This window comes from Conger conger, chromosome 8 (assembly GCF_963514075.1).
Source record: "Conger conger chromosome 8, fConCon1.1, whole genome shotgun sequence".
NCBI lineage: Eukaryota > Metazoa > Chordata > Actinopteri > Anguilliformes > Congridae > Conger > Conger conger.
In genome coordinates, this window is record NC_083767.1 from 56,554,745 (window position 1) to 56,582,623 (window position 27,879).

Genomic DNA, 27,879 nt, shown 5'->3' on the forward strand with positions numbered 1-27,879 from the left:
AGGAAAAAGAAACGGGTTTTCTCACATCTGCTGAAAGGAAGAATTTATTTCACCCCTGACCTCTGACCTGGAAATGAACAGACCAGTTAGCATGGAGACATTTGAGGACCCGAGGACCACTGTGTCAAGCCCCTGTTAAGCAGAACCACTTGTAAAGGAACAAATTAATTTCTACTATATGAAATATCAAAAACAGGGAATTAAAAAATAATAAAAATAAAAATAGAAATGATTCCACTGTCGTTTTACCAGAACAGATTCATGTTTTAATGCCATGTCAGTTGCTGTACGTAGTGCATTTTACTTTTTGTTATGTGACTTAATTATTAAATAAACTGTGCTGTTCTCATACAAATACAAATACGAATTCATACTGGAGTTTTTCAGTACTCTGTAAGCCAATAAATCGTTTTTGATGGATAAAATCCAGCTGTAGCCATGATGGATAGTTAAAATTCCAAAGGATATGAAATTAACAAGGATGAGGATGCATTCATCGATAGTACCTAGACATTTTCACTTCGTGAACAGATGTGACAAGTCAAACTAAAAATATTAATATTTTATTCTGTGCTAAATTAAATATGGCCATCAAGGAAGATTCTTCTTCTAGGCATAATTACAGGTAATTCCAATGCACTTAAGCAATTCTGGCTTGCAAACAATCTGTCCAGATTTTATTCGCTGCGCTATAAAGGGCAGGTAGAGTACATTAGGGAAATGGACAGGGAAGCCCAGAAAGTCTGGAAACAAGGCAGCGCTCTGCTCAACGGGGCAGTGTGTCTCTACTAGGTGCGACAGAGAGCAGTGACGGCAGAACTTCAGCAGGCATGCAGCGTCCTGTGAGTCTCCCCCCCCGACATGGGCTGGGGTCAGTCTGTGATGTCACTTCCTGCGAAGAAACCCTCGGCCTCGCGGGTTAACCGTCATACCAGTCCAGGAAGAGGAGGGAAAAGGAACACATGACGAGGAAGAAGAGGATCCACACCCGGAACCCGGCGTTGTTTTTGATAGCCTGAGGAAAAGAGCAGAAACACAAGCCGTTATCTCCTGTACGTTTCCTCACCAACGAAAACCCGCATCACTGCAGGTCCACTGGCAGCTTCAACAGAACATTGCAAGAATACGAAAACATAAACTTGTCATCCTATATTTTCCAAGTTAATACAAATCAATATTTACTACCGAGTGCAGTGCACCGCATACACAAAATAAAGAAAATGAAAGGGACAGGGAAATGATGAATGAACACACACACACACAAATTAGCAATGGGTTTATGAACTCCATAAAACATGGAGCTACAACGTGTTGTCACTCAGTGTCTCCTAAGGGAAAATCTAGACTGGGTGAGGGTGAGGGAGAGATACCACATAACGTGTTTATGAACCACGCATCTCACTTAAATACCAACGCAAATGCAATACAATAAAATGTAGTATAGTATATAAAAATGATTGGCAGTGCCAGTTTGTTTATATGTAGTATATTTATATTTTTATACTAATGTTTCACTCAGCCATTGAATGACACTTTCTCATAGTGTTGTCTCTCACATCATTAGTGAAGTGCGCAGTGATTCAGGCGTACCCTGAAGCCACATTACCTCTCTGATATCCTCGTTGCCCTCTTTGACGTTTTCAGTGGCACCCACCACAAGTTGGTGAATGCTGTCTATCTCGGTCTCCTGCAGGGTGGGAGTCACACAGCAGTCAGAGCACAGTGAGGTGTGGACGGTCTGTGTCTGCATCAACTAGCAAAGTGACCTGCGTCTGGAGTGGATGAGGGGGTTAACCGGAGGAGGACATCTGTTCGTCTTGTACTGCCATTACCCAAATCCAGCATCAAGACACGGGTTTTATTGTGCATAACTTTCACTTCATTCTCCACTTGATACTAATTATCTTTTTCCGCTGAGGTCTCCTTCCAAATATCACAATTCAAACCAAACAATAATCTGTATACACCAATCGGTATTCCTGAATATGGCATTTGGGTTACTCTGCACTGTTTTACTTAAAAATGTTTCAATTTTTTTTATTTTACTAGGGACAGTGCACGGTAATCAACATTTTCAGTTTCCACATCAGTGTAAGTGAGTTTTCATCTGAACCCTGTGTGACTGCAGACGCCCGTGTTTGGACAGAACAGTGTGAACATCCAGCATCTTATGAAACACCGCAACAGCCTTGTGCCGCAGTCTAACCTCAGGAACAGAGAGACGCGCATGCAGAGAATAACTTACACTCCTTCAAAAATAAGAACCAGCGAATAACACAATTCTGTCATTTTTCTAGAACACAAGCCAGACAGGCCTCTCTGCAAAGCTACACGAGTTCACAACTTTTCTTTCCCCTCTCTTCTTAGTTCATTTCTGAATCTTTATTCTTTTGTAAAATGTTGAAAAAGAAAAGAAAGAAAAGTTCCATAGTGTGTGCTGCTGAATTCTGTGACTGACACGAGGAGACAGTACCTGCTGTAAAACTTTCTCTGCGAATATCTCCTGCAGCCGTGAAATCTCCACCACCTTCCCCTCGATCTGCCTGTGGGGAGGAGAGCGGGGAGAGGCCTCTCAGACTACCACCACCAGCAGAATGCCTCATTATAAAACCGCACAGCCACTCAACAACGTGACCTCATGCCAAAGGATGTTATCACCATCTTATACCAAAGTAATGCTGATTATGTCAACTTTCCACTCTTATTCCATTCCAAAATGGCAACAAATGAAAAAAGAGGATTATATGGTTGTCCAAACTAAAGAGGGGAAAAAAGGTGGAGCCTTAATTGGCCAATATAAAGAATAAACAGCGACACATGGAGAAAGAGTGAGTGAGTGTGAGAGAGAGAGAGAGAGACAGAGAGAGCAATCATAGAAATGCTTATGAGACAATAGGAGTAAATCCAACCCCTCCCCATTCACCACTCCAAGCTAAGAATCTCAGCCAATGAGTCTTTATTAATAAAGCCATAAACATGCATCCTAGCAACAGTGGGCTATAAATAATACAGTGTACGAGGGCATGTCCATTGACTCTGAAGGACAGCCCGTGCAGTGGGCAATGGTCCAGGGAAGCTCAGTGCTGGGCTCGAACTGGCAACATCACTGTAACTGCAGCTCACAGATCTACTATACTATACTACAGCTACACTGCAGAAGATCATCCCTGGATATGCTAATTCCCTGCTGTATTTACTAGCTTCATGAACTATTGTAATCATCGCAATCTGCCATGGGTGTCAGATAGCATATTAGATTAAATCAGTCCTGCTGGCTTTGAAATGCACATTTAAATTCCTGTGGGAGGATGTCATGGACAGACTTAAAAGGGAGCCATTATTATTATTTTGTGACCTCAGTATTTTACAACATCTTATGTGACTCACTGTTGCAGGCATGGATAGATATTTATCTACATTTGAATTAATTTGCAAATTGAACTGCTAACAGAACGCCAGCAACAGCAACATTAATCAGCAGTACAAGACGGCGTTACCGATTCAGTTGTCACCAGATAAGATTGAGAATAAAAATCCAAGAGTAACTTGAAAGTGGGTTTAATAATGATAATGGAAAGAAAAGGGATGAGGTGTTTCCATCACGTGAAACGTTTATCTGGTTGCTATGTCATTGATTCAAGCAAACTATTAAAATGAAGCTATTTAAAAACAAAACACTCACCTTACTTCATCCACCAGACTGCTCATTTCACTCACCAGCCGCTGGTTCTCCTGTTCAAACTGCATCAGACACATCGTCAGTGACCAGTGCAGGGCCTACTGAGTCTCACCCACTCACACCACACCCAACAGTAACCGCTCATATCGAGCCTGGCTCCACATCAGTCTGGGTAAGGGATCTCAGGGATCTCAGTGTTGAGTATACAGTGGCTCCTGAAAGTATTCAGACCCCTTTACGTCTTGCACACTTATAGTGTTGTAGACATTTCTGTCCATCAATCTACACACAATAGCCCATAACGACAAAGCGAAAACATGTTTTTAGACATTTTTTGCAATTTTAGTAAAAAAACTGAAAAGGGAATTCAAATTGTGGTCAGGTGCATCCTGTTTGCTTTAATTGTCCTTGAGATGTGTCTAGAACTTGATTGGAGTCCACCAGTGGCAAATGTAATGGATTGGACATAATTTAGAAAGGCATACACCTGTGTATATAAGGTCCCATAATTCACACTGTATGTCAGGAGAAAACGCAAGCCACAAAGTCCAAGATGTGCAGTGGAGAGTTGTTGCATAGTTGTAGTATGTGTGTGTGTGTGCGAGAGTGTGTGTGTGTGTGTGTATGCGAGTGTGTGTGTGTGTGTGTGTGTGTATGTGTGTGTGTGAGTGTGTGTGTGTGTGTGTGTGCATGTGAGTGTGTATGTGAGTGTGTGTGTGTGTATGTGAGTGTGTGTGTGTGCGTGTATGTGAGTGTGTGTGTATGTGTGTGTGTGTGCATTTGTGAGTGTGTATGTGAGTGTGTATGTGAGTGTGTGTGTGTGTGTGTGCATGTGAGTGTGTGTGTGTGTGTGTGTGTATGTGTGTGTGTGTGTGTGTGCATGTGAGTGTGTGTGTGTGTGTGTCTGTGTATGTGAGTGTGTATGTGAGTGTGTGTGTGTGTGTGTGTGTGTATGAGTGTGTGTGTGTGTGTGTGCGTGTATGTGAGTGTGTGTGTGTGTGTGTGTGTGTGTGTGTGTGTGCGTGCGTATGTGAGTGTGTATGTGAGTGTGTGTGTGTGTGTGTATGTGAGAGTGTGTGTGTGTGTGTGTGGGTGTGTACGTGTATGTGAGTGTGTATGTGAGTGTGTGTGTGTGTGTGTGTATGTGAGTGTGTGTGTGTGTGTATGCGAGTGTGTGAGAGAGTGTGTGTGTGTGTGTGTGTGTGTGTATGCGAGTGTGTGAGAGAGTGTGTGTGTGTGTGTGTGTGTATGTGTGTGTGTATTGACTACACACAGTGTATAATCAGCAGCAGTGGACCGTACCATCTGGATTTCCTCGGGGGAGAGCTCATCCTCCACTCGGCTGTCCTCCCATAGACCCACGTCGGTCTTCTGCACGTCTGGCACCGCCTTCTCTAGAGGGACAGATCATGACAAGATGATTGTCTGTACAGCCCATTTCCTGTATGACCAGGGATAATAAAATCAGGATGAGACGTTAGTCTAATTATCATAGAACACACTACGGTTACGAGTTTTCAGATCAAAGCTCCACCAATCACAAGTGCTTTTGGCAACAACAAATGGAGCACCAACGCTGATTTGTGGATACTTCCAGGGTCCAGATTAAGGTGAGATCATGCGTGTATCATAGTTCAGAAGTCATCAAAAATGTTCTACAATTGCCACGGATATAAATTCATAAATTGTATCTTTGTTTCATGTTTAGGTAAATAAAGCACATTTTATGATAATCAGCACAAAACATCACCAAAGAGGCTCCAACGTGGCTCATAATATATTTTTTAAAAGCAGCCATATTTGTGTCATTTGTGTTATTATTTGTCTTTCACAGACAAATAATAGGCAATCCATGACAATCCATAAAAGGGCAGTTTTGATGTGGGGACGTGTCAGTGAAAGAGTGAAATGAACGCCCTCTCACCACTGTTCTCCTCCTTCACCACCTTCTCCTCGGCCTGCTCCTTCTCCGGACTCTTCTCCACCACCCCGTGCTGTTCAGGCTCCAGTCTGGAGCTGCAGCAATATCACTCCATCATATCACTTATCCCCAGATCCAGAATTCACACATTTCTCACAGCTCACATACTACTCACATTTGATCAGATTTTCAAATGCAGAGTGGCAGACATTCAGGTTAAGCACCTTGTTCAAGGGAACAAAAGCAGCATGACCCCTGAGGCTGGAACCTTCCATGTGTCGGTTACAAACCTGCCATCTTAACTGAGTGCACTGTGTAGTACCGAGATTCAGGTTGTGCGCCCTGCTCAAGAGTGGCACAAGTGTGGTGGGTTTCCTCCGGGTACTCCGGTTTCCTCCCACAGTCCAAAGACATGCAGGGTAGGTTAATGGAAGATGCCCCTTGGTGTGCTCCTGCCTTGTCCTTGACCAAGGCACTGGCCTCAGAACTGGAGTTGGTCCCCAGGTGCTGCACTATGGCTGGCTCCTAAGTAACTAGGATGGGTTAAATGCAGAATATGCATTTTGTTGCCATAGAAGGCAATTGCAATCATAGATAAATAGACAAAATGAATTTGGAAGACATGCTGGTTAGAATCTGGGTCCCAAGCTCCTACACCACACTGCCAGCCTAGCCAACATCGCAGTTTGCTTGCCTCGTTTAGAACAAAAGCAATCATCAGAGAAAATCACCGGAAAGCGATACCCCAGCACTGCCTTCAAAGGTGATGCATTACCCTCTGAAAATGGGGTGCCAGAAATGTGACTCTCTCTGCATCTGCTCTCATCAGTGTCTGTAACGTAACTTTCCTAAAAACTTAACAGAGAATTTAAAAAAGCCCTTTTCTCTTGAAATGAAAAGGTCCGTGCGGGTCGTGGTCAAGAAGTTCTGAGGGAACATTGGTTCCTTTTGTTCTAAAGGAGTGCGAGGGCACCGCAGAATCGCTGCCATTCTCCGCTGGGCGGAGGCAGTTAAACGAGGCAGCCCCGGTTTGAATGGAGAGACAGATTAGCACACGCCTCTGAGGACCGAGAGATTTCACACTTCACAATGGAAGAGGCCCCTCTCATTTGCATAATTCTGAATATCAATAATAACCATATTCCCCAGCTGGCGCGGTGTAGCTGCGGGCCGAAAGCATTGTGTTTCGGAGGACAAAGGAAAAGGTATTCATTTCGGGGGAATGTTTCAGACACCCTTTCGCCTGTTACATGACATGTGTGAGAGAGCGTTCGTGTCTCTGTAGGGCCTCTGCTCGCATGGCATCTGCCGGAGAACGCTCAATTAAACTCATGCGAACAGTCCTTCGCATGAACACTACTCATATCACGCCATAGGAAAGGACGGGAGAAAATGTACGTCTTGTTTCTAACCTGAGCAGAAAACCACCGCAAGAATCAATTCCAGTGTTATTCGTACGTGATTTCGTTCCTTTGCAGTTAATGTGAAATTGTCCATATAAGTATCAGCTGACATCCCCATCCTCTTTGGGCCTAATAACATGGGGGTTATACAGTGACGACAGGACCCAGTTGGTCGCATGGAATAGCCAGTCTAATGTAGCGGCTAATGCAGCAGGCTGTTAGGAGAGGCTGCTCTGGAATTTGGGGAAGACACACAGGATATTCAGCATCAAAAGCACCATCTTGTTCACAGCAGTGAGAAAATGTTATATGTGCACGGTATCTGGTGGTGTACACAGGACTGGTGATGGCATATGGTGAACTGTAAAATCAATTACAGTGGATAATGTTATGGTACCGTATGGTATGTGCCAGATGGTAATAGCACACGCTACATTTTATGGGCAGTGGTATATGGTACATTTGTAATGCTACATTTGGTAATCATCTGTGGTTTGATGAGATACTCACAGTCTCTTCTTGTCAACAACCCTCTTCACACGAATAGCTCTCTGCTCAGAGTAGAGCTTGCACACGCCTGCAAAATGGCAGTGTGGTCTCAGTTTCTCTTAACTGCAGCATTAACACTCTATTAGCGTGACTGTAAGAGTACTACAAACACACTCACTTTTCAGGTAGTCGTCTATCAGGTCCAAAACCGCTCCCCTGTGCTCCTTCACCTGAGCGCTGGTGACCTGCTTGTCCGCTGAAGCGCACAGACACAGAACCAGCCTTGATGTACAGTGCATTTATAACAGGCACACCGCAAATCTGAACTAAAGAAATAGGGACTCCACTTTAATATAAGCAATCAAGCCTAATAATGTCATTTAGGGCTCAGCTCTGTATCACACACAGTGTGCTTAAGTGTGCAGTGCCGAAGAAAGATTGCAATACAAGGTGTCTTACAGAATATTTTGACAAGAGTACAAACAGAAAGAGAGGGTCAAGAGCAGATTACACGGCCACTGACGGTCGTAGTAAGTGCTGTAATCACTGTCAGCGCGTAGCTGACTGACAAGCGCGTGTTGAGTGAGCGCTTGTAGTCTGTGTTAAGTGAGTATTGAGAGTGTGTCAGCAGTGACTGTGTAGCGTGTGTTTGTGTTGGTTGTGCACACACACGCTCAGCTTGGGGCTGTTTGATGTGAAGGGGTCACTGAGGGCGAGGTTTAAGTGAGTGCAGAGAGCAGTACGCGAGTGCAGAGGGCAGAGTGTTAACTGTGTGTCGCAGCAGGATATTGTCAGGATGTTGTTCACGGTGGACTTCGCTGATGTGGATGAGCTGAGAGAATATTAAGTGAGCCTTGAGAGTGCCTGCTAGGTGAGAGGTTGAGCGAGTGTGTGAGATGGGTGTTAATGGCCCGTGTACGTGTAGGTGCAGGAAATTCACCCTCGGCTCGAAGCTGCTTGATGGCGTCGGAGCAGGTTCTCATGAAGATCTGAGCATCCTGATCGATCTGGTCACGCTCGCTGTCTGTCATTCGGGTGAGGTCTGATGAGATCAGACTGTGAAGAAACAATGAGCATTACAGATCTTACCTGAACCTGTCTACAACCTCAATGTACCTAACTGAACCTGTCTTTAGCCTACTCTAACCTAACTGAAGCGTCCTCCAACCTACTCCAACATACAGTAACTGAACACATCTCTAACATAACTGAATCTGTACCTAACAAAACTGAACCTGTCTTTAGCCTACTCAAACCCAACTGAAGTTTCCTCTAACCTACACTAACCTAGCTAAACCCAACTGAACCTAATGCCTAATATCCATTCCAACAAACTACTGTCAGAATAATACTGTCTAAACAAGGAGGTATCTATGAATGATGGTAGATTCAAAAATAGCAGGGAACTGCAGTGTGAAGAATCTCTAACCATTACCAGAGAGTATGATCAGCCTGACCTCCGTGCTGACATTTTCATAGTCAGTACCACAGTAACTGTTTAAAAGGTTGTACGGCCCTGATTTCTGTCATCCAAGGCAATGCGTGGGTTGAATTTAGCAAGTTAAAAAGACAGTATGTTTCCCTCCAGTGGTGAAATGGAAGTATTGCAATGGCATTCTCTCGAACGCAGTACTAATGAGCTCAAGAGACAAGTTATGATCTGTACGTAATGTTCGCAATCAGACTGGAGGGTTTCCTAATTATCTCAGTAAGCTGAATATCCGGCATTATACTTAATCAAAACATCAACCCAACCACAAACCTCAAACAGCAGCCAAAAAGGTCGGCTTGCCGTCTCCTCTTTAAATCGATATAAATAAGCCCTCTAACTGAAAATAAAATGAAGTCACCAACAGTAATCTCAATTGGGGAGGAACCTCTGCGAGTACAAAGAGCTATTACAACACCAGTGAATAGGTACAGGATTTAAGTAAAGCCTTTAATGATATCTAATCCTCTCCTCATTACAAGAGACTGCCTGGAAGCACATTCTTACCTGACACCATCAGTCTTAACAGGAGGCTAATTAAACTATGTAGAATCATTTCAGATGAATAATACCCTCCTTTCAGAAGCCAGTTAAGCAGGGAATGGGGGGCTCCACCGAGCTCCACTTTTATCACCCACTCCGCCCTCTCTCAACCTCCAGGTCTTAAGAACAGGAAGTCAGGGATTAGGCCCGGGGCTTGATCCTGTCTTCTTCAGTGGTTTTGGGTCAATTATTCCACACAATTAGCCAAATCCTCAGCAGACCACCCCACTTGAAATTGACCTCATGCCAGCCTGCTTCCCTCCGCCAATCTGAGAGCGAGACTGTGGATTCCAGGAGGGAGAAAGCAGCCCTGTCGAGGCAGACTCAAACAAGTAGGCTACCTGCCGGCGTTGACGTAGTCCCTCCTGTGCTTCAGCAGAAAGTCCTTCAGCTTGGTGATGTTTGTGATCTGAAAAACACAAAAAAATAAACAAAGGAAAATGAAAAAAATGAAAAAACATCAAATATTTATCATATGGGACTGAAATGAAAAACAGTCACACTTAAAACAAACACACTTGACCAAAAATGTTTTAATAGCGACTGCCCTTATAAGTTCATTCAAGGGCAGGCATTGGTAATCACTAATGCGTTACAAAGATGCAATCGCAAAGTCTTGGCAATCACAAAGTCTTGGCAGTTAGTTGGAGAAATTACTTTTATAGTGAGTACAATCAGAGATTCATGCAAGTGACAGTGTTACCATTTTTTGATACTAGACAGCAGTGACCCTACTGGATACAAACTGCAGATTCTTTACCAGTCAACTGCAACCTAAATACACTTTAGCTCATACTGGGAGAGAGTACAAACAAAGCTACTTAATGAATACATAAGGGTTTTACTAAGGGTTGGGTATACTGCGCCTTTCAACTTCCTTCTTATGTACTAAACGACCTCTCCTGTGCCAAGGTGCAGAGTGAGATGTGATTTAGGACAAACTTTGACACCATTAAAGAAACCTTACATGGTGTCAACGTCTCCTAATAAAGGTCAATAAACATGAGCTACGCTAACCCCCGGTGACACAAACATGTCATAATGACCTACTTCGCAAATATAATCGCGGCAAGCCTGCCTCTCACATTTTCTTTGGACAATCCGTCTCGAGAAAACATACGAAAAAATGTGCACGAGAAGACATCCAAGCCCGTGTTCATTCCTGTAACTGTGCCAAACGTCGACATTTCAAAAAAAAAAAAAAAGCCGTCAGAACGGCTGGAGCCTTGGCCGCGAGGCGCGAGTGCGTCACAGGCAGAGCCGCGGACCCGTTAGCTAGCCCGAGCGCTGTCAAGGGGAGCGGGAACACAATGAGTTTGACTGTGGCAAAGACCCCGTAACCGCCGCGATTATTTTGGTAAAGGAACTGAACCATCTTTTTTTCCTAATTGCCGCAATTACCAAATTGCTGCAGTTGTAAAGTAACCTCATCCACCCTCCCCGGGTCTCTCCTCCCCCCCGCCCGTTCTGCTCTAATAAGCCCTCTAAAAATACCTCGTACGACTGTGGGAATCCTGGAGGTGTCCGTGACAGGTTTCCACCATTCAGGAGCCTAACATAAATACATTTCATAAAATTGATCGTAAAAGGAAAATACAGAGAGAAATGAATAGGGCTACTGCATGACTTAAGCAGTTAAGCTAATGAATACGGACTGCGAGTCCGTCCTTGTAATAACACTATTTTATGGGGTGAAATGTTAATCGCTGTACAGGCTTCAGTATATTCGCAATTTTTTGGGGAGACGAATGAAGAAAGGCTCACATGTTTCAGGAGGAGGGAAAGTCAGGGAGAGTGAGGTGTAACCGAAACCTTAACAAGAGTCTCTTGGCATTCACAGATATCTCACGGCATCGGCTAACCAAGGGCCAGTATCAGAAAGCAGGATTATAGAGCTAGCTTGATAAAAACCCAGGACAGCTCTTTTTACATCAGTCCATGTTCCAGATCCTGTTTTGAGACTCATCTAATCAAACAATATCCAGGGAGATATGTAACACAATGTACAATAGTCTCATATTTTTGAATGAAAACAATGTCTGATGTGATCCCTCTCCATGTACCCAGCTCTAGGGCACTTTCGCCCACTACCTTCAGTGCATGATAGCAATCTGCTCATATACACCCACTGAGCACTTTATTAGGAACACCAGCTTGTTAATGCACATATTTAATCAGCCAATCATGTGCCAGCAACTAAATGTATAAAAGCATGCAGACATGGACAAGAGGCTCAGCTGTTTTTCAGGCCAAATGTCAGAATGGGGAAGGGATGTGATCCAAGTGACTTTGACCGTGGGATGATTGTTGGTGCCAGACAGGGTGGTTAGAATATCTCAGAAACTGCTGATCTCCTCTACAGTCCCTAGAGTTGAAAATGGTTGGAAAAAACATCCAGAGAGCAGCAGTTCCGCGGGCAAAAACACATTGTTAATGAGGTTAGAGGAGAAGGGCCACACTGCTCAATGCTGACAGGAAGGTGACAGTTACGCAAATAACCAAACATGCCCTGCAAACAGTGGTTTGCAGGACACACACACTTCTAACCTCTAAGTGGATATGCTACAGCAGTAGAAGACTTAATAAGTCCAAAAAACTGTTCTAATACCTAATAAAGTGCTGAGTGAGTGTAGACTATATTATGTCGGCTGTACCCCTGGATTCCCTGGCACAAATACCCCCCCTTTCTCATGTTCTTTTCCCCTGGCTCCAGCTGACGCTAAAGCTGTCTGGACGCGTAGAACAGAACAGGGCCACCGCCACTGCCCTCGTCTGGACCCACAGATACAGCTTTCAGGCAGGAAGTTGGGCAATTAGTCTTATCCTGATATCCACACCGTCTCACTCGGGTTAGACAGGCGTGTCGTCCCAATGCGCTAATCTGGAGGTTAACCGCCGTCATTGTGACAGGCAGACTACAGCTGCCGTTGAGTCACTGCCGCGCTTTTTTCCCGGACATTGCCTCATAATCCCAAACAAAGCCCACACCCCATTACCTCCTCCTTCTGCCATCATTAGGATCTGCTTCTCCCGCCCAGCCCTCACCGACCACTGGCAGGGGTGGATGATTTTTGGCCAGTTTGGGGGCAAAAAGCATGGTAGCTATGCAGGATGATTATAAATAGGTCACACCAGGATTACATTACATTACAGTTATTTAGCTGAGACTTTTTTTTCTGAAGCGACTTACAGTTGACTAGCCCAAGCAGGGGACAATCCCCCCCTGGATCATTGTGGGGTTAAGGGCCTTGCTCACGGGCCCAACAGCTGTGCGGATCTTATTGTGGCTATACCAGGGCTTTAACCAACAACCTTCCAGGACCCAGTCAAGCACATAAGCCACTAGGCTACAGGAACAGTATAGTGCAAGGGAGGGTTTGAGACCTGTTAGTAGCTACAACAAACTCAGTAAAATGATGGAGACTGAAAAACAGACATATGAATCTGTATTTTCATATAACATATAGATTGGCATGCTGTGTATGCTGTCTACCAAGAGTATTAATAAGGAATACACAGGAACCGGAGGAAAATATAAGCTTCAACAGCCTAAAATGGGAAAATTATCACAAATCCACTGCATCCCATACCACTTGGCAGCAATGCATCTGATTGCATCCAAATTGGCTTTTTAGTTCACCTTTCCTGCCTGGGTGCAATACACTCCTCCACCAGCAGATGGCACTGGGTCCACAGTGTTTGCCCTGCCCTGGGGAAACAGGAAAAAGTTTGAGTTGATTTGCCTGCTGTGTGTACATTTCAGCTCATATTCCCACTGAAACCGTGAGGGCTTTACATGAGGTCATTGGGATCAATTGCTCTTGTAATTTAAGACCCTAAAGAGCGAGTAATACCTAAACAATGAGGTAGGGGTGGCCTTGTGCTGTGTGTATGTGTGCGTACGTGTGTGTGTGTGTGTGTGTTCAGGGGAGGGTCTGGGGGGCTCAGGCCAAAGGAGACAGTCAGCCTGGCTACATCTAATCTTATCATCAACCCCCATCCCTTTAGCCGTGCGCTTTCTGTTTCACATCAGCTCGTAGTATCCACGCACACAGGGAAGTGGGGGGCGAGGGGGGGGCGGGTGATTATTATGAAAATTAAAGGAAGGGTTTTGAGGGAGGATTTAAAAGTCCATTTGAACTTTGTGGAAAACGGGTCACGTAAAGACTGTGATAATGAGGGAAAGCAGCAGTCTGGGGTAAACGGGCGCGGTGCGGAGAGAGCTTCCAGGTGTTACCCCCTACTCTCCGGCCCAGCTGCATTCTGGGTCCTCCGCGGCGTCGCCGAACAAAGCATCGCGAACAGCTGAGTTTCATTACCGCGCTTTTATATCACAACATAATTTCGCATCCAGCGTCTCGTTCACATGAGAGACATAACCAAACATAAACTGTTTAGCCGTTTAGAAGAAGAAGGAACTTTTACCACAGTCAAACACCACCACAGACACAGTCCAGTGAAAAAAGTGCGCTATTTCTGCCAGAAAAGTTGTCATAGTCAGACTGACAATAAACAACCAAAGCATACAAACAAAAAACAAAAAACAAAAAATTATATAATGATACAATATAAGATGCACTAAGCTAAACATTTAGGAAAAAATGTAAATTGCTAACCATGAATTGGAAAGTCCAGTTAATTGAGGTGTTAAAGTTATAAAAAAGAACATGTTCAAAAAAGTGACATGGGCAATTAAGTCAATACTACAACTGACCAAAATGTGCACCTTATAATTAAGGTGTTATTCATTTATCAATTTTAATGTTTTTCTTACCGTTGGATAGACAAGTCTAATCTTTAATACAAATATAAACGCATAGACACCAGATTATTCTTTTTACTTATGCAGTACGTTTATACATTAGCACTGATCTTACCATCAGTTTTTTCTAATTTCCGATGCTAAAAAAAAAATCGACCGATGAGGAAAAGAAAGCATGTATAGCTTGTATAGTTTCCTGCTGGATGAATCAATTAAACTTTACGAAGAATTAATCATAATGCGCTTCACAGTATACCCTAGTCTAAATTATAAAGCAAGCCATAGGGAACCCAGGAATCCATCTTTCTTTAAGGCACTCCTGAAATGCCAGAAGTAGTGATTTTATGTTGAAGAAGGCTCCAGAAACAGTGAAACAGTGAAGGCTATTTTGTCAATGAGGATGAAAATAAAAAAATAAATTATCCATGATTTTAACAATAATTTGCACGGCTGACAAAATTGACAAAAAACAACTACTCTAGCTCTCACCCTGAAGGGCCACACTCACAATTATTTTCACGGCATTCAATCCATAAAAATCGCATTAAAATGAAGGGATGTACAGTGTAGTAATTTTAAAACTACTTTTCAAGCTTGGAATGCTTAGTACAGGCCTGAATTAAACGGCAGTAATCAAATGAGACACAGAATATCAGATTCAGTATCAGAATATCAGAGTCTATTCTTATTTTCTTAAGCTATTCTACCAAAACATCCTCTAAAAATTATTAAACCTCTATTATTAGTATACTCATAATATACAAGACACACACAGTAAGATACATTTTTAAAATGACTGGCAAGACAGAAGTAGGCCCCATCCTGGACGTAGGTAATATTGATTTGCTTTTAGGTTTGTGTGCACTATACTGGAATAGCGTAGTTTGGTCAGATTTCTCTGATAAGCGATGAAGATAAGGCAAAGAGGCTGATTTATCCGGGAGGATGAAGGTGTAGAGAAGAGTGTGCTTGCATTACTGTGGAGCAAAGACCAGCTTTCTGATACCCGCATTACTGCAGGGCCTGGAATTCAGTGACCTCTGCCTCAACCCCAGCCACGGGCCAAATCCTACAGAGTACACATCCCACATACATCCCACATACATCCCATACACATGCACGGCTTGGCTCTGTCTCTCCCTCCTGCACACGCGCATACACACACGCAAGCAAACACACACAGGCAAAGTCCCCATAAACATGCGCTGTCACTCTCTCTGGCTCACACACACCCTGGCTCTCTCACACTTTCACACACACACACACACACACACACACGCACACACACACGCACACACACACACGCACACACACGCTCACACACTCAAAGTTAACTCAGGGGGATCATCCACACATCAGGTTATGATTTGAGGGGCTTTACTGTGGGTGAATTTGCTGCTAAACGGTCTCTTTAGCAGTTGGGCTAATCTCCACTCTGTTTGTGCAGGCGATGGCTAATTGGATTTATAGGCACATACTGTAATCAACTCACACCCTATTTCCCTCCAGTGGTGGATGCAGGGCAAGTCATTCCACCACTGAGGAACCAGAACGGAAAACAGGCCCGCATCCAGGCCAACATACAAAAGTAGCCTGCATCCATAGTCACACGTCAGGGACCTGTTAAACAGTTAAACAGTTTGTCAGTTTGTTGTCAATTGCAAGGTGGAGGGCAGACAATGCAAGGCTAAGGGAAAGTGAACATCTAGAGCACACTTGCATGCGAAATGCTCAGATTAGCAGGCGCCTACACCAAGCAAAGGAGGATAAGGATGTAACATATTTCACCATGGCCTGCGCCTGACCATGACCAAGAGACACAGAAGCACAACGACAAACAGCCAGAAACGCTGATACAGTGAAATTAGCGCACCGTGGATACAGGCTGCTGCAGTGTTATCCTGCACAGAATTAATACATAATACAGATAATACAGAAATGATCAGTTACTTTAGCCTCTACTCAGAGGGTCAGAGATCCATATGGCTGTTAGGACCTACTATAAGACCTAGAATTAGCATGCTGTGCTAACAGATCACACTGGCTGCTTCAATCTCCTCTACAATTACACCAAAACAGATTGCGTTAATTATGTAATTATGATAATAATCATCTTCTATTGTACAGGATGATTCATACAAAGATATAAACAATCCAATGTGCTTCACAGTGGAATAAAGATTATTCAAGAAAATTAAGGATAATTTACTAAATCAAATTCCACACACTGTTAGGTCTGTTATGTCCGACACACATCTAAATACACCTCACTGCGCAGACAGTCGATACCCCATCATTCAGGATAAAAGAGCTTCAGCAACAGGGGCTTGTATTTGTGTTTGTTCTTTGACTTTCTCTCGGGTGGGAAAAAAAAGCACCCAGCTTGGTTTGGATTTCTGGACTCCAATTGTGTTCTACCGAACTGAAAAGGGTAGAAATCCATTTACTAATGACGGAAACACCCACGGGCCTGCCGCACTCCTCGAAAAACAAAACCGGCAGTGTTCTGCCACGGTGCGGCACGGACCAACCATCACAGCTACGCTGCGAGAGCCGTGGCTGGGCACCAGGAAAACTTCATCTGGAACCAGAGCAGTGGCCAAAACCATGTCCTGCGTTCAGTTCAGCTCTCCCGCGCCCCTTTAACGAAACTGCGTCCCTTCCTCTACACTACAAACACGGTGCCCACACTCGCCCGTGCCACCAATTCAAACCCTTTTCAGGAGCTTCAAAGTCCCATTCCTTGAATTTCTATGACTCATTAAACAGGGTACAGTGTGCTATACAACGCTGTTGCTCAATGTTCCTGAACAGCTCTTTCTAACACAAAAATGGAGCATGTAGAGTAAATGTGAATTTTCATACAGGGTAAGTTTTCTTTTATATTTTGCATTACACGTCGGTCCAAAGCTTTTTTAGATGATCTCCCAATAAAAAAATTCAAGCAAACGGAAGACATAAATTGGGATATTGATGATTCAGGTTGAGGGAACCGTGACACAACAGCACAAACACAAAGTATCAAATCGGTAATATGACTTGGCACAACTGCTGAAAAGCAAACGGACGGCTAATTAAGAGTTAAGGTGTTGATTAACATCTTCACCGAAGAGGAACTCTGCTCAGGGAAGAGCCCACGCGTGTGTACTTGTATAGGAGGCGGCACGGAATAAACGTCCTGGTTTATTTATCGTGTTATTGTCTTCTTTCCCACACACAAGACGCGAGTTCATTCAGAGGGAGGGAGGAGGGACTCCTTCAGATGTGGCGCCGGGGTCTGCACATCCTCTGTGCGATTGCGTTTCGGGTTTTTTTTTGCGCGGCTGTTTGAAGAGGAATATGAAATTGGGCCTTTGTTATGCGCTGCTCTGTTTGCAGGGACACTGGCTCCCAGACCCCAGCGAAGTCGGGTTCCAGGACACGAGGCCGTGGTTCCAGGGCGGAGGGAAACTACCGCCACATTTTCCGCTCGTGTTGCCCGGGCGATGTTTTTTTCGGCGCTGACAAAACAAAAATGTTTCATTTGTTTGTCTTGTCCAAAAAAATAAAAAAAACGTATTCACTTCAAGGGAGAAGCCCCCCTCTTTTATGTTTTGGTCTCAAGTTCAGAGGACTTTGCTTTAATTTCTACTGGGAAGGTTCACCGAATCAAAGTAGCGGTCCCTGGTGAGGAAGTAAGAGATATTGGGTGTCTTTTTTTTTCAAAGGCCTCTTTTTGTTCCCAGATTTTTGGTTTATTTATTCTGGAACATGCGTGTGTCAATCTTGTATAGATATGAGGGTAAAAGGATGCCCCGTTCAAAAACGTTGAATTGTTCTGTTATTTTGTTTGCAGAATGAGACTGTGGTGTCCATTCTGGACAAGCTAGATTTATCAACAGAATGCCAACATCAAAACACCTTACAGTCAGTGGCATTTTGATTACATCAAGATATTTTTACAAATATTCATTTTCCGTACGGGAGAGCCATCCCAGCTCCGAAGTAGTCGTTAAGCGTCTACAGTATTAAAAAAAAAAAAACTAAATATGAGAACAATCACAAACGTCGGTAACATCGGCAGTTGATTGAGGGAGGCCCGGGCGCTGAAAGGCTGGCCTGCTCCAGGGCCAGGCTGGAGACAGCTCTTCAAAGGACCCGTGGGGCCTACCGGTCTGTTAGCGTCTGCGGAGCATGACGGAGAATTCTCCCGTACCTTCTTCCCCAATGAGCCTCGCGCTACCGAGGGTAGAGCTTATTGGCTGTGAGCGGTGCACTTTAAACTACCCCCCCCCCCCCCGCGCCGCAGCGCAAAAGCCATTCGGTTCACGGCTTAGCATTTACCACTGGAGAGCTTTTAATAAAAACTAAATATACTAGTGCAAGCGATCTTTTGACGGTGGAAAAAAAAAAAAAAAAGAGAGAAAAAAAGTGGTGACTGGCGAAATGCTTCGCTCCCGCGGCCACAACTTGTCAAACAGTACGGGGAGAAAGGCGAAAATGAAACGCAGCGATCGGACATCACAGCTATCGGGCGGAGGAAGACCGAGAGAGAGCGAGAGAAGGAGAGAACGAGGGGGGGAAAAAATAACAAAAATTAGAAATAAATTTTAGCCTTTTAGACTGTGGTCAATTTGCGGTCTAGACACAAACCTTAAACTGGGAGTGAGCGCGCTGCCCAGTCTCCGGTCTGTGCGCAGTTTGAAAAGGTAATTGAGCCGGCTCTGTAATTGCGGGATTAGACACACATGGGCAGCAAGCTCTTGAGGGGAAAGAACAGACCAGGGAGCTGTTTGGACTGGTCCTTATAATTGTCGTCTGCCTGCTAAGGTCAATGTTTTCCAAACGCTCTTTCATCTCTTTAATGGTTTCTTTCTTTCCCCCCCAGGGAAACGCCCCAGGTAACTGTCAGGTTTAAAGTCATTTTCTACAATTGTATCCTACCTCTAAGTATAAAAACGGTTGGAAGTGTAAGATATGTTGGTGTGGGATGGGGTGGGGGGCTGAATGGGCCTGGGAGATTTAGGTCTTTAAACATTAAAATAATGTATTTAATAGACCAAGCCTTTGAGCACTTACTAAACTCCATGTGTACAGCAAATTGGATAAACTGTCTAAACAAGTGCCAAGACTATTCTTCCGCACTATTTGGAAATATGCGAGTCTGTACTAATGCCCAACATGTCATTCTGACTCTGTTCTGTGTCCTATATAAAATCTGAATTATGTACTGGTTAAAATTTAAATCACATTTAAAGCAGAGAGAACCATATTTTTCCCATGTAATAGTAACTGAAATGTCATAAACTTAATACAAACAATTTAAAAGGACATTAAATGATTTGTTTTCAAATGAACAAATGAAATCATTGAGGCTGGGTCAGTGTTTCCAGTCTCTGGTCCAGGGCACCCTTGGTTTTGCTGCTTCTTCTAGTTTGAATACTCAGATTTGATGAAATCTTTACTCAGTTTACTCTTTGGCATTTAGCAGATGCTCTTATCCAGAGGGGCTTAGTGAGATTACTTTTATTAAACTGGACATTTTCTCTGAAGTGATTCAGATTGGCTGCCTTACTCAAGGCCAGAATGCCAGGACCCGAACATGCCACTTCCGAGTTACAAACGTTTTACTACACCGCCACCCCGTTACTTATGACCAGAAGTCGCTTAAAAAATAAATGTATTGTCGGAAGCTTTTTTAATTTCTTGGAAGATGGAAGATCATGCTTGCATGCTAACGAACATCAGCTCATTCAATCAAATGTGTTTCAAGGATTCTGTATTAAGAATTAGATTGAGCAACACAACTGGACGAAAAACAAGCTGGGAAAATCATTTTATGAAATGTTTTCAATAGCAGAAACACAAACCCAAGCTGTACACTTTTCTCAGAAAGGAGAAAGTGCTCAATCGGGCCCGGTAGTCTGAGGTTAGGAATCGTATCTCAGTGGGAATGAACCCCAGCATGCACAGGGACTGGGAGACACTGGTGTGGGTTTACAGCTCAGCTCCAGCAGAAAGTGCAGGAAAAGATAACGTTCTCACCTCAGAAGGATCATCAATAGTTTCACTTTCCAAACTGTTTTTTTTTTTTTTTTTACACTTCCAAATTGATAGTGGCAATGGGACTTACTGTTGCATCATGAATTTAAAGTTGACCCTTTATACACTGAAGAAACAAACATATGAATGACAACGTTCTGCTCTTGTACATGATTAACAAATAAAAAGTAATTATTTTACTATGATAAGCATGATAAATGATCATACCTTTACAATGTATCCGCTGTTCATAAGCAGTATTGTATAGTATGTTATTTTCTAAATAAGAAGTAGAAAATGTTTGGTCTGCCCGCCTCATGTTTTGGGGGAAAAAGACTGTGGCTTCCTACAGAAAATCAGTTGAAGACAAGTAAATGTTACACACTGCCAGAATTTTTTACAATTTAAATCACTATTTTTTCTGCATGTAATTTTACTTACAAGGATGTAAAAGCAGCTTGTTACACTGATAGTCATGGCTGTTCCTTCCTATTCCTACGGTATCTAATGATTATGTATTATGTATGTATGAGCAGTGTGTCATTACAGAGAATGCCTGCATGCAGGTCAGAATCCAGCCAGTTGTTATGAACACATTTTGAAATGGTTCAAAACATATATTGATATATATATATATGGAGTAAACTACATCAAAGGCCTGAATATAAAAAAACAACTGCAACAGCAACAAATGAAAGTTTGTTCCCATGGTAGCAAATGAAGTTTAAATTATGAACACAGGCACCCTGGATTATTGAATAATGCTTTTATTGAATACTGAATAATAACCGTTTAAGGTGCAAGATCACAGACAGGTGATTAGAACAAACAAAACATGGTAATACCAATGTAAAAATCTATAGAAAGCAATTCTAGAGTTCTAAAACAGACTTAAAATTTTGAAAAAACATTTAAAAAGAACAGACTCTTTAAAGGGTTAATGAGCAGTTAATGAACTCATTCATTGCTGGTCAATGGGTGGCTCATGCCTCACTAAACACTCCAGGGTAATCTGTGAGAGACAGAACAGGGTTCTAAACTGATGTTGTAAAAACACAATCACTGTGCAAATCACACAATCATGCCTAGTCGCAGCAGAATGACAGCCACAAGCATGTGCCAAGTTAACACTGCATAAAAAACACATTGCAACAATGTAAAAGGAAAAGCCTTAAACGGACCGTTTCCAACAACAGACAGACTGTTTACCATACAGAATTGTTAAAATCTAAAAAGCTGTAATATACTACTGTACTGCAGAGAAAGTGTCCTAAGAAAAAGTATTCAGAGAAAATAAAAAATAATTTCATCACTGAAACGTTTATGAAAATGTACAACTGCTCTTATGATTTGACTTATTACTGTGAGGGCTTGCATTGACTTAATCCTGTGGCATCTCCCTGTCCAGGGTAATGACAGAGAGACGGTGCATGTACATGGGATGGATGGGGGGGCGGAGCCTGGCGTGAGGTACCCCTCACCATCGGCTAAGGAGACAACACAGAAAATCTGCTCTTACTCCAGTCCAGTGTGAAACTGCTATAGTAAGTGAATTGCCCATGCTACAGATATTATGAAGAAAAAATAATTCGAAAGCCTCCGAGGTTTAAGTCAAACCGAACATTAATACAAGCTCATTTAGGCAAAGCGGTGGTCTGGCTTAGCCATGGGGACCAGATGGCCCTGACCAAGGGCATTTGCTGGGAGAATTTGGGAGAGTAGCTCGTGTCTGGAGAATCAGCAGTTCCTTTTCTTGGATCGAGGGGAAAACAGTGTTTTGCAACACGTCTGTGACACCACAGCATCCTTCCTGCCCCGGGCACATGGTGAATGATAAATGGATAAGTGGCATTTATATAGCGCCTTTACCCAAAGCACTGTACAATTGATGCTCCTCATTCACCCATTCATACACACACTCACACACCGACGGCGATTGGCTGCCATGCAAGGCCCCGACCAGCTCGTCAGGAGCATTTGGGGGTTAGGTGTCTTGCTCAGGGACACTTCGACACAGCCCGGGCGGGGGATCGAACCGGCAACCCTCCGACTGCCAGACGACTGCTCTTACTGCCTGAGCCATGTCGCCTCATCCGCCCAGTGGTCAGCACATGTGCTTTGACAGTAGACAGTATACATGGCTGTAGCAGATGTCAAAGATCTGCCCCAAGGAACCGTGACGGAGTGCAGGCGGATGTGAGGGTTAGGGACGATCACTTTGGCTTTCAGCGAATTGAAACATTTCACTTAAAATTGAGAATGTAAAACAATCGCCTGGGTCCAGTGGAGCACTATTCTGATCTGTATCCAGTGCTCCCAGAATGAGCATAGTGGAAATGGGAAATATCGAATTTAACATGTTCTGACCCAAAAATCTGTCAATACAGACTAACCAATTCATCTGGAACATTTGAATGTGGTTTCTCAGTTATGGTTTTATTTGTTATTTACACTGCTAGTGTTATTCTTAAAGGTCTCATTAAAGATACGCTGAAGGGCCCGTGAAATGGCACACAACCCCAAAAGGCAATGGGCAGTAACGAGTGTGTACTTTCCATTTCAGCACTTATGAAGGCCAGTTCCATCGATGTATGTTCAGTGTATGGTTCATTTGTGTTGGCAGACTGTGGACCTGCAGGAAATTCAAAGAAAATATAGTCAAACCACCTATTCTGATTCTGGCTGATCAGGTGCCAGTGCTATTCCGAAACACAAATTCACAATTTGGCTCCTATGTTCACTGTGAGATGGTGGCACGCAGAATGGAAGGGGAGCACACTGAAATCACCATCACAGAGAATTAGAAAATAACTGATCAAGAACAAATGACAAATTAGCAAATATCCAAGTTGCTCAGTTGACAGCTTTTTTAATTTTTTAATTTTTTATTTCTTAATTGATTTTTAAATGAAATTAACAAGGTAGCATTCAAATCACCACAAGTTGTTTGACAAATGGCAACTGCAGAATGGCACAACACAAATGGATTTTCTGTTACCCCTCATTTGGTAGGGAGGTTCGTTTTAGTTTAGTTTAGTTTCAGTGAAGATTTTTTTTTTTTACAAAAACACCGGCTTAAACAGACCTGTAATCTCTGCCAATTATCTAAACATTGTCAATTATTGCAAATTATTATCGGTTTTAGTCATGTATATGTTCATGGTTTTGTGATGAAGATTGGAACTGATTTTTTTTTTTTTTAAGTATTAAAAGCCTAACCAGGGACCTTTGTTTGCTTATTTGGTGTGGAATGGAATGGAATCTGTTGCATGTTTTTAACCTGTAACAATGCTAGCTGCACCTTCCCTGACGGATAAACAAATAGATGAACACTAGAACTAGACTGACCCACACTAGACAGGGCATCCCAACTCTTTCACATAATACTAGAACTAGACTGACCCACACGAGACAGGGCATCCCAACTTTTTCACATAATACAGAACTAGACTGACCCACACGGGACAGGGCATCCCAATTCTTTCACATAATACTAGAGAATGAAGCGTTTAGGTCAGCAACAAGCCATGTTTCTGTAGAAAGGAGGAGGAGAAAAAAAAACATACGGCTTATTTTCCATTTTTTATCAATATCGCTGACTGTCACAGGGAACAGAGGAAACTATTTGAGTCTTAAAAAGCTCACATCTGCAGGGAATTATGGGCAAACTGTCAACATTGTTACTGGGGACCTAATTTAATATTCCCTTTGTTTTGATCTTCTACCTTTAATCACTGGCTCTAGAGAGGATCAGTTTTCCTAAAGAAACTGTTAGAAGCTGAATGAAAATGTTATTGCTGCATGTTTATGAAATCATACTTTTGAAGGGGGCTTAAAAAAAAAAAAAAAAAGATGTATTTTATGTTTTTTTTTTAAAGTCGTAGACCACAATGTAACCGACTGCAGCCAGGACATTCCAAAGTCACAATGTGGGTTTCTAGGCGATTTAGTCTGTACAGGACACAGAGAGCGCAAGAGACTACATGGAGCGACTAGCCTATAGGGTTTCCCATCACTAAAACCAGGAACTTGGGCACATTCTGTTCCTTCATTAAGGCATATCTTCAATTTGACTGCCAAAGGGGTGGGGTTCATTATTTCCGGAAAGAAAAGACAGGACTTGGAGCAGGCTGCGAGACTGCATTTGCTGAGAGTGCACTGCGGAGCAAATTGCGTGGCAGTCATAGCCCACAGGAGGAACGCTACAACAATGCTTCCAAAAGTGCCATGGCCAGTGTACCTGCTTGTGTGACATCAACATGGTCGCATTACTTAGACCTACTCCTAGCAAATTCCCACCTTTATGAGAAAGGGATTTCTATTTCAACTGCAGGATTGGGGTCAATCCCTGCTCAGCTAAGGTAATGAATTAAAATTTAATTTAGGAATTGCAAATGCCCCATTTTGATGAGGGATGAGCAAGTAATTAATATTATTTCAGTTCATTTCAGTGAATTTAAATGAAAATGACCCCAACTTGGGTCAAATGACGACCAAACTCACACACACAGCAATTTCAGCATGAGTCATTTTCAACCAAAAAAATAGTAATAATTCTAGTTCTGGCATAGCCCTGCATCTGCAGAGTAACTTCATTAAAATAAGTACAGTACATTCAATTTAATCTCAGCTGAAACAAAACAAAAGTTTTTTTTTTTTTTTTTTCACTGTTGCATAAAGTATGGGAGTCATTTGGACATACTTCCAAATGCGCAGAAAAAAGTATCTAACTTTCCAGGACAAACAGGGCATCTTGTTGAAATATGCCAGAACATGTACTGAGAAAAGGTTTTTGAAATTTGTTTGTCAACTAAAGATAATTTAGGCTAATGGCTCTGTGGCAACAAATAAAAATACAGTAATACACTGATACAGTATTATGTGTGCTAGCCATCCTAATATCCACTCTGCTGGCCATCCTAACTACGACTATACTCCACACTACTGCCCATCGTAGTAACTATTACTATACTCAACACTACTGCCCATCTTAGTAACTATTACTAAACTCCACACTACTGCCCATTTTAGTAACTATTACTACACTCAACACTACTGCCCATCTTAGTAAATATTACTATACTCAACACTACTGCCCATCTTGTACTACTACACCACACTGCTGGTTATGATCACTTACTTTCCTTCAAGTTCACTCTGGAGCACCAGCACTGACAGTGTACAGCACTTTTCTCCCTCGCCGTTCCATGGCACATCCCTCACCTTAAAGCCTGTAACGATTTTCCCTAATTTACTCCATCATGGGCTCGCTAACAATTAAGAGTTCTGTCAAATCCCCAAAAATAAATCAGACGTTTAAAAAACGCGGAAAAAAGCGAAAATGGCAGAAATGAAAATGCCCATTAAAACCCCGGGAGGAAAGAGGGCAGGAAAGATGGATGGGTGAAGAGTTTAACGTGTGGTACGGGGGGCTTTTGATGCGGAGTCTGAATGCTCACGGGCAGCCAGAGGGGACACAGTGCCGCAGGATAAACACCCACTGCGCTGTGGTCCAGAGCACTGCACTCTGCGGCTTTCCCATTATTGCTTCTTCTGCCACAGTTAATACACAGATACGCTTTCAACTCGCTTTAATCATTCCTGTCTGAGTGGGGCCAGTCAGTCAGCATGGCACTGCAGGGGCCTTTCTGAGGAATTTAAAAACAAAACAGCTGACCTTTTTTTTTTAAGGTTAAAATAAACATTCATATCCATCCGTCCAGGGTGTTGCGGTGTTACAATCACGTTTTTATCCAAAGCGACCTACGGAAGTGGAGAACATCCTTGTAAAAAAAAAAAAAAAGTCTGTGGTATTAGAATTCATGTTACCCAATGAAAAACAAAAGGAGGGCAATATTAACATTGAAAAAAAAAAAAAAAAAGTATATTTTCAGAGACGAGACGTAGGCCCAGTTAAACGAAACTCATAACCGGCATAGTGTCGGCTATCGCACTCTCACATAGCCTATATTATTTTCACAGCCATTCACGCTAACCAGCTATACTCTACACTCCCTAGTGCACACATTTACGCTTATATAACTGCAACTAAAGAAGCATGCTCCAAATAAACAAAACATGTGTTTCTTTTTACTAGGATGAAACATCAATCCCAGAAATGTGATACAATGTGCTGATGCATACCTATGTGATCTTGCAGCAGATATGACAACAGCTTATTTATTATACCAGGTGATGCCTTGTCCTGCTGTGGTTTGTGTGATTTGCTGTTATAGGCCAAAACAAGCTGTGTATGATTTTAATATTATAACTTGCAACAGTGAGTGACAAATTTAGACTGCTTCATTTAAACCCATATTTTTCAAGTTAAATATATCCAACACATTGCCTCTCTCTGGCTTGACACTCTAGACAGTTTGTGAGACAGTTACAAACCTGAAATCTCATTGGCTGTAGAAAGTACTAGCAAGCTTTATGTCATAGGTCGAAAATGAAGGTGGATGTTAACTCAATAGTGGCTCCTACACACGATCACATGCTTATCTGAAACCTGAAAGTGTCAACCTGTTCCATAAGGTTGTGAGCATGACAAGTAAGGATACTCTACCATTGACTTCATCATCCTGATACAAGCCAATGCGATGACAGACTATTGAACGCTTCAGTGTTTCTTTCGGAGCATTATAAGATGTAAAAATACAACGGTTTATTTATATCAGGGACACTGTGAAGGTAGGTAAATATGGTCATTACATAATGTGTTACATTATCACTTTAAATCCACGTGTCAGTCCATAATCAAATGCAAGCCTTTTGTTTGCGGTTATTTTTCCCCACAGATTAGCGAAATCAATTCAAGATCTTGTGTTAACTTGTACAAAGATACGCACCCATAGAAGCAATGTCAAAATAACTGCTATAGCCATCTGTAAACGCTATATCGCTATTCACAGACGCCATATTGGCTCAAAATGGAGGAGCCAATATGGCTGATATATTCATCTGTCAAATTATTTTTCTTGTGGAAAAGTAAAACTAAAAGAGAATACTGCGTATATAGCTGATATTGCAAGTACACATATGCCATTGTAAATAAAATAAAGCTCTACTCTTTCTAAAATATTAATATTAAGACTCTCGTTAACATTAGCAATCTAGCAAGCATTAGTTCTAGCACGCTATTAGCCAATATTATGTGGTATATTAATGACAGCGAACGTTATAAATATTTGCAAATAAATAATTGCATGTTATAAATACGTTGATTCTGCTTGCATAACGAGAGTTAACCTTACGAAGCAGGAAAACTTATTTTCATGCATTTAGTTTTACTCACCACCTCCTTTGCTCTCGTAGAAAATCCACTCTTAGGTCTGCTTTTCTTAAAGATTTCATCTTTCGTAGAATCGAACCCAACTCCTATGGCTTTGTTTCGTGTTTTGACTGTTTTAACACTCGCTTTGAATAATAAAGTGATATCAACAGCCATTTCTAAAGTGAAATCGCGCTGTTTCGTTCGCAAAATATGCTACTTTCCAGTGTCGGCTTTCCACGTCACCGTAAACATCGTCATCTTTTTGCGACGAGTTTGGCACGTGGTTTCAGAGAGAA

At 42.6% G+C, this 27,879-nt stretch overlaps 1 protein-coding gene across 2 annotated transcripts; it reads right to left on the reverse strand.

The window, feature by feature from the left end:
* Positions 1 to 28: 28 nt before the first annotated feature.
* Positions 29 to 27,879, reverse strand: stx18 (syntaxin 18). 2 transcript variants are annotated; one of them, XM_061252162.1, is made up of 11 exons: positions 27,605 to 27,879; positions 9,866 to 9,933; positions 8,433 to 8,548; positions 7,671 to 7,748; positions 7,514 to 7,580; positions 5,604 to 5,695; positions 4,982 to 5,073; positions 3,683 to 3,741; positions 2,474 to 2,543; positions 1,607 to 1,687; positions 29 to 1,015 (listed from the first exon to the last, which is right to left on the reverse strand). In XM_061252162.1, the coding sequence occupies exons 1-11, from the start codon at positions 27,755 to 27,757 to the stop codon at positions 920 to 922; spliced, it is 972 nt and encodes a 323-aa protein (XP_061108146.1). In that variant the 5' UTR covers positions 27,758 to 27,879; the 3' UTR covers positions 29 to 919. The 2 variants fall into 2 exon arrangements, with proteins under 2 accessions (XP_061108146.1, XP_061108147.1); XM_061252163.1 differs by lacking the exon at positions 27,605 to 27,879 and adding an exon at positions 13,165 to 13,231.

What these genes read in the sequence shown, in the direction of transcription:
- stx18 (XM_061252162.1), bottom strand. Translation starts at nt 27,757, where the DNA reads ATGGCTGTTGATATCACTTTATTATTCAAAGCGAGTGTTAAAACAGTC. An exon ending in CAAGCAGCTTCGAGCCGAGG is followed by an intron (nt 7,749 to 8,432) that starts GTGAATTTCCTG and finishes TGTGCGCTTCAG; the next exon opens with CGGACAAGCAGGTCACCAGC. An exon ending in GCAACGAGGATATCAGAGAG is followed by an intron (nt 1,016 to 1,606) that starts GTAATGTGGCTT and finishes TCTTTTCCTCAG; the next exon opens with GCTATCAAAAACAACGCCGG.